The sequence below is a fragment of the Mus caroli genome, chromosome 17, assembly GCF_900094665.2.
Source record: "Mus caroli chromosome 17, CAROLI_EIJ_v1.1, whole genome shotgun sequence".
Classification (NCBI taxonomy): Eukaryota; Metazoa; Chordata; class Mammalia; order Rodentia; family Muridae; genus Mus; species Mus caroli.
The window spans coordinates 19,440,179-19,455,350 of record NC_034586.1 but is presented as its reverse complement, the minus strand read 5'-3'; the positions used below and the strand labels follow the sequence as shown (position 1 = coordinate 19,455,350).

At 47.8% G+C, this 15,172-nt stretch overlaps 1 protein-coding gene and 1 pseudogene across 2 annotated transcripts in view; one reads left to right on the top strand and one right to left on the bottom strand.

Moving 5' to 3' along the window:
• LOC110283959 overlaps positions 1-1,199 on the top strand; it is a 1,752-nt pseudogene extending 553 nt beyond the window's left edge.
• A 7,812-nt stretch (positions 1,200-9,011) lies between these two features.
• Positions 9,012-15,172, bottom strand: part of Zscan10 (zinc finger and SCAN domain containing 10) — a 12,115-nt gene continuing 5,954 nt past the window's right edge. The window contains exons 2-7 of one of the 2 annotated variants that reach the window (XM_021149384.1): positions 13,936-14,395; positions 12,527-12,791; positions 12,271-12,335; positions 11,822-11,879; positions 10,512-10,681; positions 9,012-10,415 (exon numbers count right to left, since the gene is read on the bottom strand). In XM_021149384.1, the coding sequence (XP_021005043.1) occupies positions 9,144-10,415; positions 10,512-10,681; positions 11,822-11,879; positions 12,271-12,335; positions 12,527-12,791; positions 13,936-14,328 (2,223 nt within the window). In that variant the 5' untranslated portion in view covers positions 14,329-14,395 and the 3' untranslated portion in view covers positions 9,012-9,143. Of the gene's footprint in view, positions 10,682-11,821; positions 11,880-12,270; positions 12,336-12,526; positions 12,792-13,935; positions 14,396-15,172 lie in introns of both variants that reach the window. The other variant, XM_021149382.1, reaches the window with a different exon arrangement.

Here is a 15,172-nt window from a genome sequence, read left to right as displayed (position 1 = left end):
TGGTTGTGAGCCACCATGTGGTTGCTGGGATTTGAACTCTGGACCTTTGGAAGAGCAGTCGGGTGCTCTTACCCACTGAGCCATCTCACCAGCCCGAGAGAGTGTTTTCAACATGAGCCACTTGCCAAATCGTCCTCTTCTCTAATCAGTCAGAGACTTCTTCAAGTGTGTGGCGCTGTCCACATCTGATATTGCTTCAGATGCCTTCGCTACTCTCAAGGATTTGTTAACCAGATACAAAGTGATGGTAGCAGACTTCTTAGAAGAATTATGACACTAGTTTTGAAGATGACGAGAAACTGCTGCAATCTGAGAACCACGTGACAAAGAGACAATCTTTAAAGTTGCTAGTTGAGCTGATCCTGAACCGCCACAATTTCACCATTATGACCCAGGTATATCAACAAGCTGGAGAACCTGAGACTGATGATGAACCTGCTTCTAGACAAAAGTCCAAACCTCCGATTAGAAGCCTTTCATGTCTTTAAGGTGTTTGTGGCCCTCACAAAACGCAGCCTATTGAGGAGATTCTGTTAAAAAGTCAGCCCAAACTCAATGAGTTTCTGAGCAGCTTCCAGAAAGAAAGGACAGATGGTGGGAAGTTGGCTGATGAGAAGCACTACCTGATTAAACAGATTTGAGACTTGAAGAGAGCAGCCCTGCAAGGATGGCCCTACCCTGACAGCCATTTGTCTCCCCTGTCCAGTGTGTACAGTGCTGTTTCAAAGTCTCTGTTCTTGGGAACGCTTTGGAGGTCCTGTCTTTCTCAATTGATTATTCAAGGTAGATGAAATAAAAACATTTGAGTGGAAAAAAAAATATCAGCCTAAAATAATATATTCATTTTAATCAAGTCTGTGATTGCTCATGGTCAACCATTATGTTAACCATTGATCAAAATCAGTGTAAGTCCAGAGCTGGACCCTGTGTCACCCAGGACATCAAGTCAAGGAACAGGCAATGAGAGGGGACCCATCTGCTTTTGTTCATTTAGACAGGCTTTTTCAGGCACTGAAGAGATGGGAGACAGGACTGCATTCTCTGCTCGGTGTGCACCTTCCTTCCCTGCCTCTGCCTCCCAGGTAGTAAGTGGTACCTGACTTATGTAAGTGGCAACAGGTGCCCACCATGTCTGACCTATGACCCATGCCCATTCCAACTCTTGAGGGCTAGTCTGGGAGCAGCTGAGAGCCAACTGAGATCAATAGAGGTTACAGAGACAGAGAACATCCATGGGCTGTGACTCTCTCAGAGGAGGACTGCAAATAGGTGGCTGTAATCAGCAGTGCTCTGACGGCATCTCTGGAGGGTCAATGAGTGTGAAGATATTTCACTAATAGCTGTTGTTATGGAAAGAATGCTTCATGGTGACTGTTTTGAGAGGTGGGTCACAGTAGGTACAAACCATGGGGCTAGAGGGTCATGATAGACTTCTATCAGTAGAGGGGAAAGTGAGTCATGCATAAAAAATGTTTCAAACGACCAAAAGTTCTCTCTTGTCCAGTTTGTTCTGTAATAAACTATCATTCTGTAACCATCAAAAAAAAAAAAGAAAGAAAAAAAGAAAAGAAAAAGAAAAAACCAAACCGAGATTTATTCTATTATCTCTTACATCATGTGCTTGTGTGTGGGTCTCTAAGTGCCAATGCCTGGGAAACTTGGAAGCATGGGGTACCCTGGACCTGCAGTCACAGGTGCTTGTGAGCCACCTGACCCTCTATATGAGAGCAGGACATAGTCTTAACCACTGACCCATTTCTCTGGCCCTCTCCACAAACAATTGGTTTTAGCCTTTAGCGCTTTAGGACTTTAGGGCTTTACAATCCTAGGCACGAAATCCCTCAGTGGAGCTGATCTCATATGCAATCCAAAAGTAGTTAGCTACCCATAGCCTCCATGATGCTCCCTCACCAGTGTGCACACAGGCTGGTTGTAGTGCACCAAGGGAGCCACACAGCCATTTGTTGGATTCCTTCAGGTAGGAGAAGACAATGACTAAATGTGAGAATAAACGTGACTAGAGAAAGCATTTCATTTCTTGAGAGTATTGAATATGAGGTAGCAGGAACTGGCAGACCTTAACCTCTCTGCCTTGTGGAAGCTGAAGCAGGGGCTTGTTGAAGGAGGAAGAATGCAGGGGGGTGGGGTGGAAGACCGTGGGGTGGGGTAGGGTGGTAGAAGCCAAGAGAGGGGAAGACCAGAGGAAAAATGAGCATCATGAAACATTTAGATGGTTTGAAAGCTACATGTGAACTTTCTCAACCATTGGTACTTTATATAGTCCATTACACACACAAAAATGTCATATTCAAGTGGTTACTGTTATTTTCAAAATACAACAGTAAGTCAGTTGTGGTGGCTCCTGCCAAATATCCTAGAAATCAGGAGACCGAGGCTGATACAACCCCATGTATCTGAAGCCAGCTTGGCCCACAAAGGGAGTTCCAGATAAGCCTAGACTTCGTAAAGTGATCTCAACAACCTCTATTCCCTTGCCGCAACCCACCTGGGGTGGTGAGGGATAAAGACAGACACACAGGCAGAACATGCACAGACAGTCTGGAGTCAGGTGAGATGCACACAACTGATGGCATGGCACCTGGTGTTGCCACACCCCGAAACCTCAGAGTGTTTGTTATGAACAGCACAAGGGAGGGGTTGGCTAATCTCAGTATAGATCTCTGTAGGACAGCAATCTTAGGCAGTAAATGCCCAGGCAGAGGAGGAAGCTGCGGTTGCTGGCTTTTCATATACACTGATCAATCATCTGCAAATGGGCAGGAAGAAACGCTCAACCTGCAAACGGGCAGGAGAAAAGTGAGCTTTGCCAATTTCAAGCTTAGCCAGTATGAAAACTGCTTTGACATCTTGGTCTTTGTCATGACTGTGAATACAGCCAGGATTTTAGTCCCTCAGGGTTCCCTCTGCTTCCTACGCTCACAGCCAGGGAAAAACGAGATCTCCATAACAAGTACGATTCTATAATGGGAAAAACGCAGGAGAGTTGGGTGTGTTCTCTCCACAAAGGGGTTGAGACAGCTATTCTTGGTTGTCAACGTGGCTACATCAGAAAAGAACTACAGTCCAGAAACAGAGGGCACACCTGTGAGAGATTTTTTTGTTTGGTTTGAAGTGGGTGAATCCACTTCTAGTCCAGACACACATCTTTGATCCAGATGTTGAGATGGGAAGACACACCTTTAACCTGGGCCCCACCTTCTGCTGGAAGTCTATGGATGGACACAGAAGAAGGGAGCTTTTAGTCATTACCTGCTGGCTAGCACTTCCATTACCTCATTGGAATCAGAGCCTCCTCCTCCTCCTCCTCCTCCCCCTCCTCCTCCCCCCTCCTCCTTATCCTCTTCCTCTTCCTCCTCTTCCTCTTCCTCCTCATCCTTTTTACTGTTATTTCTGAAACAAGGTTTCTCTGTGTAGCTCTAGCTGCTGTCCTTGAACTCTGAGAGGATGATACCCACTAACTCCTGCGGTTAAAGGTATGTGCCACGTCACCTGCTCACCAGTGTGTTCCTAAAGCATCTTGGCGTATGGTTTTCTTTGCTCTGTTACTATAAAACACCATGAAACTGTTAGCACAGTAGAAATTGGAACTAGAACCTGAGCTCCCAGGCCATAGTTATTCATATTTGGCTCCAGAATAAACTAGTCCCCCTTCCTGTTGTGTTTTTGTATCAACGTTGGTTGGGGTGAATACTATATAGTTGTCTTGTGCCTTTCCAGGTATGATGGTTTGAAAGAGAATGGTCCTGACCAGCTTATGGGTTTGAATTCTTGGTTCTCAGTAGGTAAAGTTGTTTGGGAGGAACAGCTTTACTGGAGGAAATATTTCACTGGGGATGGATGGGCTTTGAGGTTTCGAAAGCCACACGCTGTTCCCGATGCACTCTGCCTATTGTGAGTGAGATGCTCTTAGCTAGTGCTCCAGCTGTTTGTTACTTCTGCTTCTCCATCATGGATTTTAACTCTCTGGAACAATAAGCTCCAAATAAACTCTTTCTTCTGTAAGTTGCTTTGGCTATTTATTTATTTATTTATTTATTTATTTAATGTATATGAGTACACTGTAGCTGTACAGATGGTTGTGAGTCTTCATATGGTTGTTGGGAATTGAATTTTTTAGGACCTCTGCTCTCTCCGGTTGGCCCTACTTGCTCTGGTCAACTCTGCTTGCTCAGGCCCAAAGATTTATTTATTATTATACATAAGTACACTGTAGTTGTCTTCTGATGCACCAGAAGAGGGCATCGTATCTTATTAGGGGTGGTTGTGAGCCACCCTGTGGTTGCTGAGATGTGAACTCAGGACCTTCGGAAGAGTAGTCAGTGCTCTTACCCACTGAGCCATCTCGCCAGTCCATGGCCATGCTGTTTTATCAGAGCAATAGAAAAGTAACTAAGATACCAGAAAGTCATGCAACAGACACCCAGTAGGTTCAGGATGCAGGTAGAGGTCAGATCCTCAAGGCCAGAGGCTTACCCTTATCTGTAACTACATGGGGGTCCAGGAACAAGGCTTGAGGGAGGCAGCTGTTGTCACTATTTTGGAGGTAAACAGCTCTTCCCTTTTTTTTTTTTTTTTTTTTTTTTTTTTTTTAGATTTATTTATTATATGTAAGTATACTGAAGTTGTCTTCAGACATACCAGAAGAGGGCATCTAATCTCATTACAGATGGGATTTGAACTCAGGACCTCTGGAAGAGCAGTCAGTGCTCTTAACCACTGAGCCATCTTTCCAGCCCTAGCTCTCCCCTTCTACCTTATCCAATAACACACGTATCAGTTCCTATTGAGAGTGTTTAATGGTGTCCAGTGTGGGATGAGAACACTGACTTGACCTGTCCTGGGGTTCTAGAATCCCAAATTAAAGATCAGAAAAAGGAGGGGAACAGGGCTGGAACACAAGGAGGAGTGGGCATCATAACAGAAATGTTTTTCTTTCCAAGCACATCCCCTGGAAAGGGACCCTTGAATGTTCTGGGAGTGTAGGAGAGGGCTGGGTACTTGGAGCCATCAGGGACTGGGGCATTTCTAAGTCGGTATTCAGCTTTCTTCTCTGATCCTTTCAGAATAGAGGAACTGACTGGTTTCTGTTTGCTTGTTTGTTTGTTTGTTTTGTTTTTGATCAAATGTCCAGTTTGGCAGGAGAAAGAGCCCTCATCATTTTCTTGCTGACCTCATGGTTCCTAAAGGACTCTGTTTATTGCAACACATGCCCACATTTCCAGCAGTAGTGTGGGGAGATTGCCAGCAGAAAGGCTCTCCCTTGACCCTCCCTCTCAGCTGTAGCCCACCTTCCTACAGTGATGGGGTGATGACAGCGCCCTATTTTGTGCTTTTTTGTGTCTAGGTCCATGTCTTGCATCCTGGAAAACAAATGACTCTTTCTACTGGAAGGTAATCTTGGGTCATCAACATGACTGGATCTGGACTCAACTAAGCCTAGTCTGGCACAGTCTAGTGAAGGACTCGATTGGATTACTTGCAATGTGAAGAGGTGCCCTAAGAGTCACTTTCTGGTGGCTGCTGATACAAAAGGACAAGGAAGGGAAGGTTTGACTTTGCCTGGCTTGCTTTTATTCTTATTGGCAAGTTCACCTCTCCCATTGCTGCTACTGCTTGCATTCCTCTATTGATTATAGAATCAGATTCGTTCTAAACAAAGACTATATATCCACAACTCTCTGGGGATTCTGTAGGCCTTTAGAGCCAGATAGGAACGGTTGAGATACCCTATCTCTTGAACTGAGCAACTACTGGGTCCTCAGCCTTCCTTGTGTGAGACAGCCATCAACCTCCTTTTAATATACATTCATTTTATCCATTCTATTCCACTATAGAATCCTAAATAGTAAGAAGGTCGCATTTAATCCCAGCACTTGGGAGGCAGAGGCAGGCAGATTTCTAAGTTCGAGGCCAGCCTGGTCTACAGAGTGAGTTCCAGAACATCCAGGGCTATACAGAGAAACCCTGTCTCGAACCCCCCCCCCCAAAAAAAATAGGAAGAAGGCCTGTGTCCACTCCAAGTCCCACACATATCTTTAGCTGCAAGGGACTGTTCACCACCACACCCAGCCTTCCTTTGTCTTTGGTCAGGGCCTGGATCTCTTAGGGCCACATTATGTTTTTCAGTCCTACTGTCACACTGAGATCACCATAATCAGAATCCCCACTGCATCATGACCCTGCAGCTGTTTTCTCTGGCTTGGTCCCTTTAAGGTATTGCTGAGGCTGGAGGTGGCTAGAGGTGGCTGGAGGTGGCTGGAGTGTCACCCTGTGTGGCTCATACTGGATGACTGAAGGGAGAAAAAAAAAAAAAACCCTACCCAGTAACTTTACTGGTAGCAATGAGATCATTGCTGGGCAGTGGTGGTACATACCTTTAATCCCAGCACTCAGGAGCAGAGGCAGGCAGATTTCTGAGATCAAGGCCAGCATGGTCTACAGAGTGAGTTCCAGGACAGCCAGGGCTACACAGAGAAACCCTGTCTCAAACAAACAAACACACAAACAAACAAAACAAAACAAAAAAGGGAAATGAAATCACCTTCTCCCTAAAAGCCTTACCATAGCTTAAGAAGTCCGCAGGTTGGACTGCAGGTCTCTCCTCACAAAGACGATAAAGGAGCAGTGTTCCAGTGCAGTGGCAGAGTCACCACAGGACAAGCGCTTAGAAGATCCTGCCAGTGTTTGTCAGAGTGTTGGTTGACAGCATTGTGATTTCAAAAGCACAGCAGCATGCTTCAAGGAAAACGCAAAGGAAAGTGTCGCAAGCAACAGGAGCTTTGGGATCAGGCTCTAGAGAAGGTGTGGAGAGATGCGCCTGCCATTGAGAAAGCTATCCGAAAGGTTCTTCTCCCAGAAGATAAAGGCACAAAACAGATGGGTGTGGTGGCACACACTAAGGAAGCAGAGGCAGGAGGGTCTCTGTAAATTCAAGGCTGGCCTGGTCTACGTGGTGAGGTCCAGGACAGTCAGGGTTATGTAGAGAAACCCTGTCTCAAAATAAGTAAATAAAGGCACAAGAGCTTTGTTGCCAGCACGGATCATTTCTCATTGCTGGGAAGTATGTAGAGACCACTGTTGAGATGAACTCACACAGGTTACCTGTTCTGAACTATTTCATTGTGAAAATATAACTAACTGAGCCGGGCATGGTGGCGCACACCTTTAGTCCCAGCACTCGGGAGGCAGAGGCAGGTGGATTTCTGAGTTCGAGGCCAGCCTGGTCTACAAAGTGAGTGCCAGGACAGCCAGGGCTACACAGAGAAACCCTGTCTCGAAAAAACCAAAAAAAAAGGGAAATATAACTAACTGATGAAAATTAAACTTAAGGAGGCTAAAAAACCCCCCAAACAAAACACAACTCTTATAATGGCTGCTGGGCCAAGCCTCCCTCTTCTCTGGACTCTGCCTAACAGGCCTGTCTCCTAATCTTTTATTTTGTTGTCTTTCTTTTAATTTACTTTACATCCTGACTGGAGTTTCCCCTCCCTTGTTGCTAGTCTCAAACTATATAGTAGAGACTGTCCCTGAAATCATAAAGAGGCATGAATATACACTCAGATAAAACACCAAATATGAAGGATATATGTATATATATATTAAAAAGTAATAGAGCTGGGCTGGAGAGATGGCTCAGCAGTTAAGAGTACTGGCTGCTCTTCCAGAGGTCCTGAGTTCAATTCCCAGCAACCACATGGTGGCTCACAACTATCTGTAACAGGATTCGATGCCCTCTTCTGGTGTGTCTGAAGACAGCTAACGTGTACTCATATAAGTAAAAAAAAAAAAAAAAAAGAGCCAAGGGAAGTTACACACACCTGTGACCCCAGCACTCTGAGAGTGGAGGCAGAGGCATGCACTCGCGCGCGCGCGCGCACGCGCGCGCACACACACACACACATACACACTTTGTATTTCCCCCATTATGTATAGTCAGTCCTGGGTGGAGCTTAATTCTTGCTATAAAGTAGCAGTATTTCAGGGGGAAGTCCCACAGGAAAAACTACTCAGCTTTTTCCTTGAAAAGCAGCCAATTACCTAAACAGGAAAGGAGCCTGAAAGAAGTTTTAGATCCCTGCTTCTTCTTCTTGCTTCTTCTTCTCTTTCTTCTCCTCCTCCTCCTTTTCTCTGTGTAGCCCTGGTCATCCTGGAACTCACTCTGTAGACCAGGCTGGCCTCGAACTCAGAGCTCCGCCTGCCTCTGCCTCCTGAATGCAGGGATTAAAGGCTGCACCACTCCTGTGCTTCTTCCTTTTTTAATCCTAATTTTTACTATAAATCACCTGATTTACAGGTAGCTGAGACTTCCTGATGTGTGACATCAGGACTGTGCTCAAACCAGCATTGAATTAAAGGATTATGGATGGTTAGCAGGTCTCAGCAGACAGCCTTTGCCTTGCTAGCAGATGTTGTTCAATCGCTGGCATGCTCAGTTTCCCAGCCTACCTCACTTAACCAGGGATTCTATCTAACAAGTTCCTAGAGCCACGGGAAGCCTGAGATGTTGTGTTGGTTAACACTGATTTTTAGGAAGAGGCCCAAGGTGACAGTGCTGGACTTCTGCCCACAGCTGGTTGTCACTGTTGGTCACCCTCGCCCTTTCATCCTGCTAGAGGACCTTCTGCATCGTGAAGGAGATGGAACCATGGCATCATGGAGGGGATCGTGATGATTGCACTTTGCTGGTCTTAAACAAAAGGTAGAAGAGGATGGCTCAGTGCTACAGCACATGGGCTGCATCTGAGGATGCAGTAGGTTCTGTGTTTGACTCGAAGGTCCTAGGTTTGATGCCCAGCACTACATAAACCATACATGGTGGCATATATCTCTAATCCAAACACTCAGAAGGTAGAGGCAGTAAGACCAGAAGTTCGAGGTTACCCAAAGCTACACGATACCTTGTCCTCAAAAAGAATAAAAAGAAAAAAAAATCAGGACAAATTTTGAGAAGGCAGCTTTACTTAAAAACAAATTCCTGGAGTCAAGGGAAGAGGTAAACGGTGGGGGAGGTCGAAGGTGGAGGAACTGGGAGGAGAGATATGTGTGAAGGGGACATGATAGGGAATCTTATTCATGCAGGGAGGTGCACATGGGATAAGGTTGCTAGAACATGGGTGAAGCAGTTAGTACAGCGATTCCCGGGCATGGGTTCGCAGGTGGCGCAGCAGGTGTGAATTACGGCTGAAGCCACGGCCACACAGCGCACAGGAGTAAGGCCTTGCACCCGTGTGAACCAGCAGGTGGCGCAGCAAGTTGCAGCTGCGATTGAAGCTCTTGCCACACTCAGGGCACTCCTGGGGAACTTCCTTTTCTTGCTTTGCCCCTGTGTGTGTGATCAGGTGGCGCTGCAGGTGCGCATTGCGCCGGAAACTGCGGCCACAGGTTGGACAGCTATAGGGCCGTTCGCCAGTGTGGCTGCGGCGGTGGCGGGCCAAGTTGGAGCTGTTACGGAAGCGGTGACCACAGATGTCACAGGCGTGGGGCTTCTCTCCCGTGTGGATGCGTTGGTGGCGTGCCAGGTGGGCATTCTGGGTGAACCCCTCTCCACATTCGTTGCATCGGCAGGGCTTCTCCCCTGTGTGGCAGCGTACGTGGCGGGTTAGGTCTCGCATTTGGCGAAAGCTTTTGCCACATTGGGCGCAGTGGTAAGGCCGGAGGCTACCGTGGGTCAACAGATGTCGAGCAAGGCCAGCTCGTCTCACAAAGCGTTTGCTGCACTGAGGACAGGCGTGAGGCTTCTCACCCGTATGAATCTGCTGGTGGCTGATCAGCTGGGAATTTTGGGTAAAGCAGCGGCCACAGACCTGGCAGGAGAAGGGTCGTTCACGGGTATGGACTCGCCTAATGTGGATCATTAGTTGCTCGCTTTGTCGGAAGGCCTTACCACAGTCACTGCACACACAGGGGTTACTCTCTTGGCTAGAGCTAAGGCTGCCAGGGTCTTCAGAGGACAGATGGTCCTTGTCCTTGGCATGGTTACGCAGGTGACGCTTTAAGCTAGAGCGCCGCTTGAAGGTCTGCCCACAGTGGGAACAGAGGACAGCTGCCATCTCTGGCACTTTTGTCTTGCCTTCTGGGTTTGGCGAGAGATTCTTTCCCTGGGCATGTGCCAGCAGGTGCTGCATGAGGCTGGAGCGACGCTGGAAGCCCTGGTTACACTCGGCGCATCGGAAGGCAGGCTCAGAGGAATGCGTTAGCAAGTGCTTCGTCAGGTGTGAGCTCTGGCGGAAGCGGCGGTTGCAGAGATGACAGGCGTGCGGCCGCTCGTCTGTGTGCGTGCGCATGTGCAGCTTGAGGATCGAGCTGCGTCCGAAAGTCTTCCCACACCACAGACACCGGAAGGATCGAGAGCTTGGGTGAGGTTGCAAGCTGGGGTGAGATTGTAACTGGTGGGCCTGTAGATGAGACATCTGCGGGAAGTTCACCCCACAATATGTACATATGAACTGCATCTCCCCCTGGGGCTCTGGGGCATCGGAAGCGCCTCTAACCTTCACAACTTCACTGCCGTCAGCAGGAGTACCTTCAGTTTGCGTAAGAGGCTCTCCTGCAACTTCAGGTTTCTCTGTCTGGGACTCTGCTCCAATGACGACAGGCCAAGTAGTCACTTTAGGCTCTTCAACTTTAAGTTCCTCATTGTCAGGCATTCTGCTTCCAAATCCTGGGAAAGAAGCAAAATGCAGAGGGCTCGGAACAGTGGCACACTCCTTTAATCCCAGCAAGTTGGGAGGAAGAGGAAGGTAGAATTGTTGAGTTTGCTACTAGCCTGGTCTACACAGACAGTTCCAGAACAGCTAGGGCTTCATAGAAACCCAAAAGAACAAAAAGAGGAGGAGGAGGAGGAGGAGCAGCAGCAGCAGCAGCAGCAGCAGCAGCAGCAGCATTATCAGGTCTTTTTGAAAGAGCTACTAGTCATCATCAGAACCCGATGGGTCCAGAAGTGGAAAGCAGCCCAGCATTCTGCAGAGCTGGTGATGAACAAGCAAGAATGCCTTTGCTCTCCACTCCACTTGCTGCTATTTTTTTTCAGACAGCATCTCCATATTGCCTGCAGCTAAGAATCCTACCACCTCAGCCTCCCAAATGCTATCATCTTAAAGTCTACAGTTTAGGTCCATTAAATATATTCAGTGTCATGCAACAGTCTATCTCATAACCACTAGCAGTTTATTTCTTGACCACTTCTTTTTTTTTTTTTTTTTTTTTTTACTTTTTAAGTGTGTATGTATTTTTAAAAGTTTTATTTATTTATTTTATGTATATGAGTACACTGTAGCTATCTTCAGACACACCAGATTCCATTACAGATGGTTGTGAGCCACCAAGTGGTTGCTGGGAATTGAACTCAAGACCTCTGGAAGAGCAGTCCATGCTCTTAACCATTGAGCCATCTCTCCAGCCCAAGTGTGTATGCATTTTGTATGCCTGTATGTATGTGCACCATGTTCATGCAGTGCCCACAGAGGCCAGGAGACATCGCTGGATGTAGCAGTGCAGACCTTTCAGTCCCAGTACTCAGTGGGCAGAAGCAGGGGGATCTTGGGTTGATGATCAGCCTGGGCTACAGAATGTCTAAAAATAACTGGAATAAAAAAGGCACAAAGGCTGTCAGAAAGGGCGAAAGGGAGATTCCTAGATTTGGCTATGGGTACCACTAAACAAATAAATGAAGGAAACAGAAGTCTGTGTCAACGTCGATCCAGCAGAAGGTCAGAATGCCAGATGGTATCTGGGACTGCGAGTACAGAGCTCTGACTGAGTTTAGTACAGAGTTCAGTGGCTCTGACTGGGAGGAGCTTACCAAGAGGGTTTGCAGGCCATGCTCTCTTCTCTGAGGTATCCTCAAAGGTGAGGGACTCCTGCAATGAGGACCAAGACCCACTGTGAGTGAAGCGCAGGCTCTTGGGCCTGAGCGAAACAAGAGCACTCTGAGATTAAACAGGGGGATACATGGACTGCTAAGAACCAGATACAGCTCCCGGCGGTGGTGGCGCACGCCTTTGATTCCAGCACTTGGGAGGCAGAGGCAGGCGGATTTCTGAGTTCGAGGCCAGCCTGGTCTACAAAGTGACTTCCAGGACAGCCAGGGCCACACAGAGAAACCTTGTCTCAAAAAAACAAAAAACAAACAAACAAACAAACAAAAAACGCACAAAAAAACCAAGCCAAACCAAACCAAAAAAACACCCCCCCCCAAACCAGATGCTAGAGAACATTCTGGAGCCTGAGATAGGGATCAATTCAACTTACCAACACAGCCGCCAGCTCTTGGTCTCTGGAATTCTCCTCAAGCCATGAGGGGCCCTGGGAAGGGTCTGACAGTGTTGGGAGACCACAATGATGTTAGAAGGCAGTATTGTCAGCTATGTAGGGCTTTAAAGATATGGCCACCCTCAAGCCCCCTAAACCATGAAGTTACCCCAGCACTCTCTCACCACACACTCCTTCCTGACTTTCAGCCCCCACCCACACATACAGTCTGTCTCCCGGGGCCCCGGCTCCTCACTGCTTTCTCGTGGGTCCTGGAGTATCTCCTGGGGCTCTGGGCTCATTGGCCAATTTGAACTTGGGGCTAGTCTCCACTCCTCAGGCTCAGCAGGCCTCATGGGTGCTGGCTGAGGTGGAGGTAACTCATTCAGTGGAGGCAGGGCTGGAATCTCTTCTGAGGGCAACTCCGTCTGGGGGCTGTGGCTGGGGACCTGGGAAGGGCTATTTTGTTCCTCTGAGATGATGTCTGCAGGGGCATTCTTGACAGCACTGAAGCTAAAATCCTGTTGAGAACATCTGTCTTAGGAGGCAGATAAGACGCATGCGATAATCTACTGAGTCTGCCAGGATAGGACAGAGACAGGGAGGTTACATAGTTAGAAGGTAAGTAGGAGTTGGTGCATTTGACAAGGTACAGGAGAACAGAAGGGACGTTTTTATAGTCTACATTATAAAACACACTTGTACTTCCTACTGTTGAAAGGAACCTATATATAAATGCCACCAATAGTTATGCATGCACACACAATTAATGGTTTGATCCAGGTTAACCCCTGTGCCAGCCTAGATGCCTCTGGAGCACAAGGCTGATGACAGAAGCAGTGAGGCATAGTGTTTAAGAAGTGCCCATCACAGACATCAATGGAACAAGGAAAGAGTGCAGGGGTGACAACAAGAGAGACCTAGGCATGACAAGCACTAGAAATGGGACTAGAGGCTGGGTGTGGTGGTGAACGACCTTAGTCCCAGCACTTGCAAGGCAGAGGCAAGTGGGTCTTTGTGTGTTCAAAGCCAGAATAGATTACACAGACAGATTGGACAGCCAGGACTACATAGAGACCCTGTCTCAAAAACAAACAAACAAACAAACAAACAAACCAAACTCACAAAAACCAAAACCAAAATAAAAACAGAACAAAACCACCAACAACAAAAAACAAAAACAAACAAACAATAGCAAAACCCTGAAATGTGACTGCAGAGATGGTTGATGACTGTAGCCCCTTCCCCTTCTTGCTGCCTGGAGATAAAAGGCAGTTTTCTGGTTTTGATTAAGATGGTGGTGGAGCACGCCTTTAATCCCAGCACTCCGGAGGCAGAGGCAGGCGGATTTCTGAGTTCGAGGCCAGCCTGGTCTACAGAGTGAGTTCCAGGACAGTCAGGGCTACACAGAGAAACACTGTCTCGAAAAACCAACCCCCCCGCCCCCAAAAAGATGTTAATCTGCTGCCTTCAAAAACTGTCTCGCTGTATAAAGCGCCCCTGAAAGGATCAACTCTAGCTCTGCTCACTGCCTTTGTGGTGATGGGCAGCATGAGTGCTAGGGTCTAGTCACAGATGGAGGCCAGTGGAATTTGCAGGTTTCTTCTCGAGGTTACCAGTTTCTTTCCACTCACCCCACAGCTCTGTAACAACCCCCCATCTCACCAGTGGCCCCATGTGGCTGATGTCTCTGGGCACGCCCTCCAATAGCTGTACCAACTCCTCTCCGTCCCGGAGCGGTTGGCCGTGCAGCCGGCTCAGCACATGCGGGGGCAGGACGCTCAGGAACTGCTCCAGCACCAGCAGCTCCAGGATCTGCTTCTTGGTGTGAAGAGCCGGTCGCAGCCAGTGGTTGCAGAGTTCCCGGAGCCGGCCCAGGGATGCCCGTGGCCCCATATCTTCCTGATACTGGAAGCATCTGAAAAGCTGGTGGGCCACCTCAGGCCTAGGCCTGGACTCTGCGAGCCTGGGATCCTCCTCGCCAACTTCATCCTCCTCCAACTTCACTGCTCCGGGATGCTCTTGTTCCAGGGCATCAGGGACTGGTTCCGCCAGCATCTTTCACAACTCCCACACCTGGGCCGCTCTTAAATCCCTTTCTTCAGCTCCTCCTGCACCTGTAGAGCTAAAGATACTGCGTTAAGATCTGACAGGAACCAGGTGCCTGTTTTGCCAGCACTCAGGATGTGGAGTCTAGAGGACCAGGAGTTCAAGGCCAGCCTATCCGCATGAGAAAAGGCACACAAAAGCACAGTATACTGCGGGGAAGCCAACCTCTACATGAGTTCCTGGCATTAAAAATTATGAACATGGGTCAGGCATGGTGGTTCACCATGGTCTACATAGAGTTCCAGGATAACCAGGACTAAATAGAAAGATCCTGTCTCAAAAAAAGAATATGGGGCTGGAAAGATGGCTCAGGTGCTAAGAACCCTGACTGCTCTTCCAGAGGATCTGGGTTCAACTTAGTCATCCGTGACAATTCGCTTTCAGATTTCTAGCTCCAGTGAGGTCTGACACCTCTTCTTGCCCTAAGAGCACTGTACTCATACAACACACCGGCATATATGCAGGCAAAACACCTCCACACAGTAAAAAAAAAAAAAAGTAAAATAAAAAGTTGAATGTGGCAGGGCTGGAGAGATGGCTCAGTGGCTAAGAGCACTGACTGCTCTTCCAGAGGTCCTGAGTTCAAATCCCAGCAACCACATGGTGGCTCACAACCAGCTGAAGATAGCAAGTGTGCACTCATATACATAAAATAAATAAATCTTAAAAAAAATTGGGGCCGGGCGTGGTGGCGCATGCCTTTAATCCCAGCACTCGGGAGGCAGAGGCAGGTGGATTTCTGTGTTCGAGGCCAGCCTGGTCTACAAAGTGAGTTCCAGGACAGCCAGGGCTA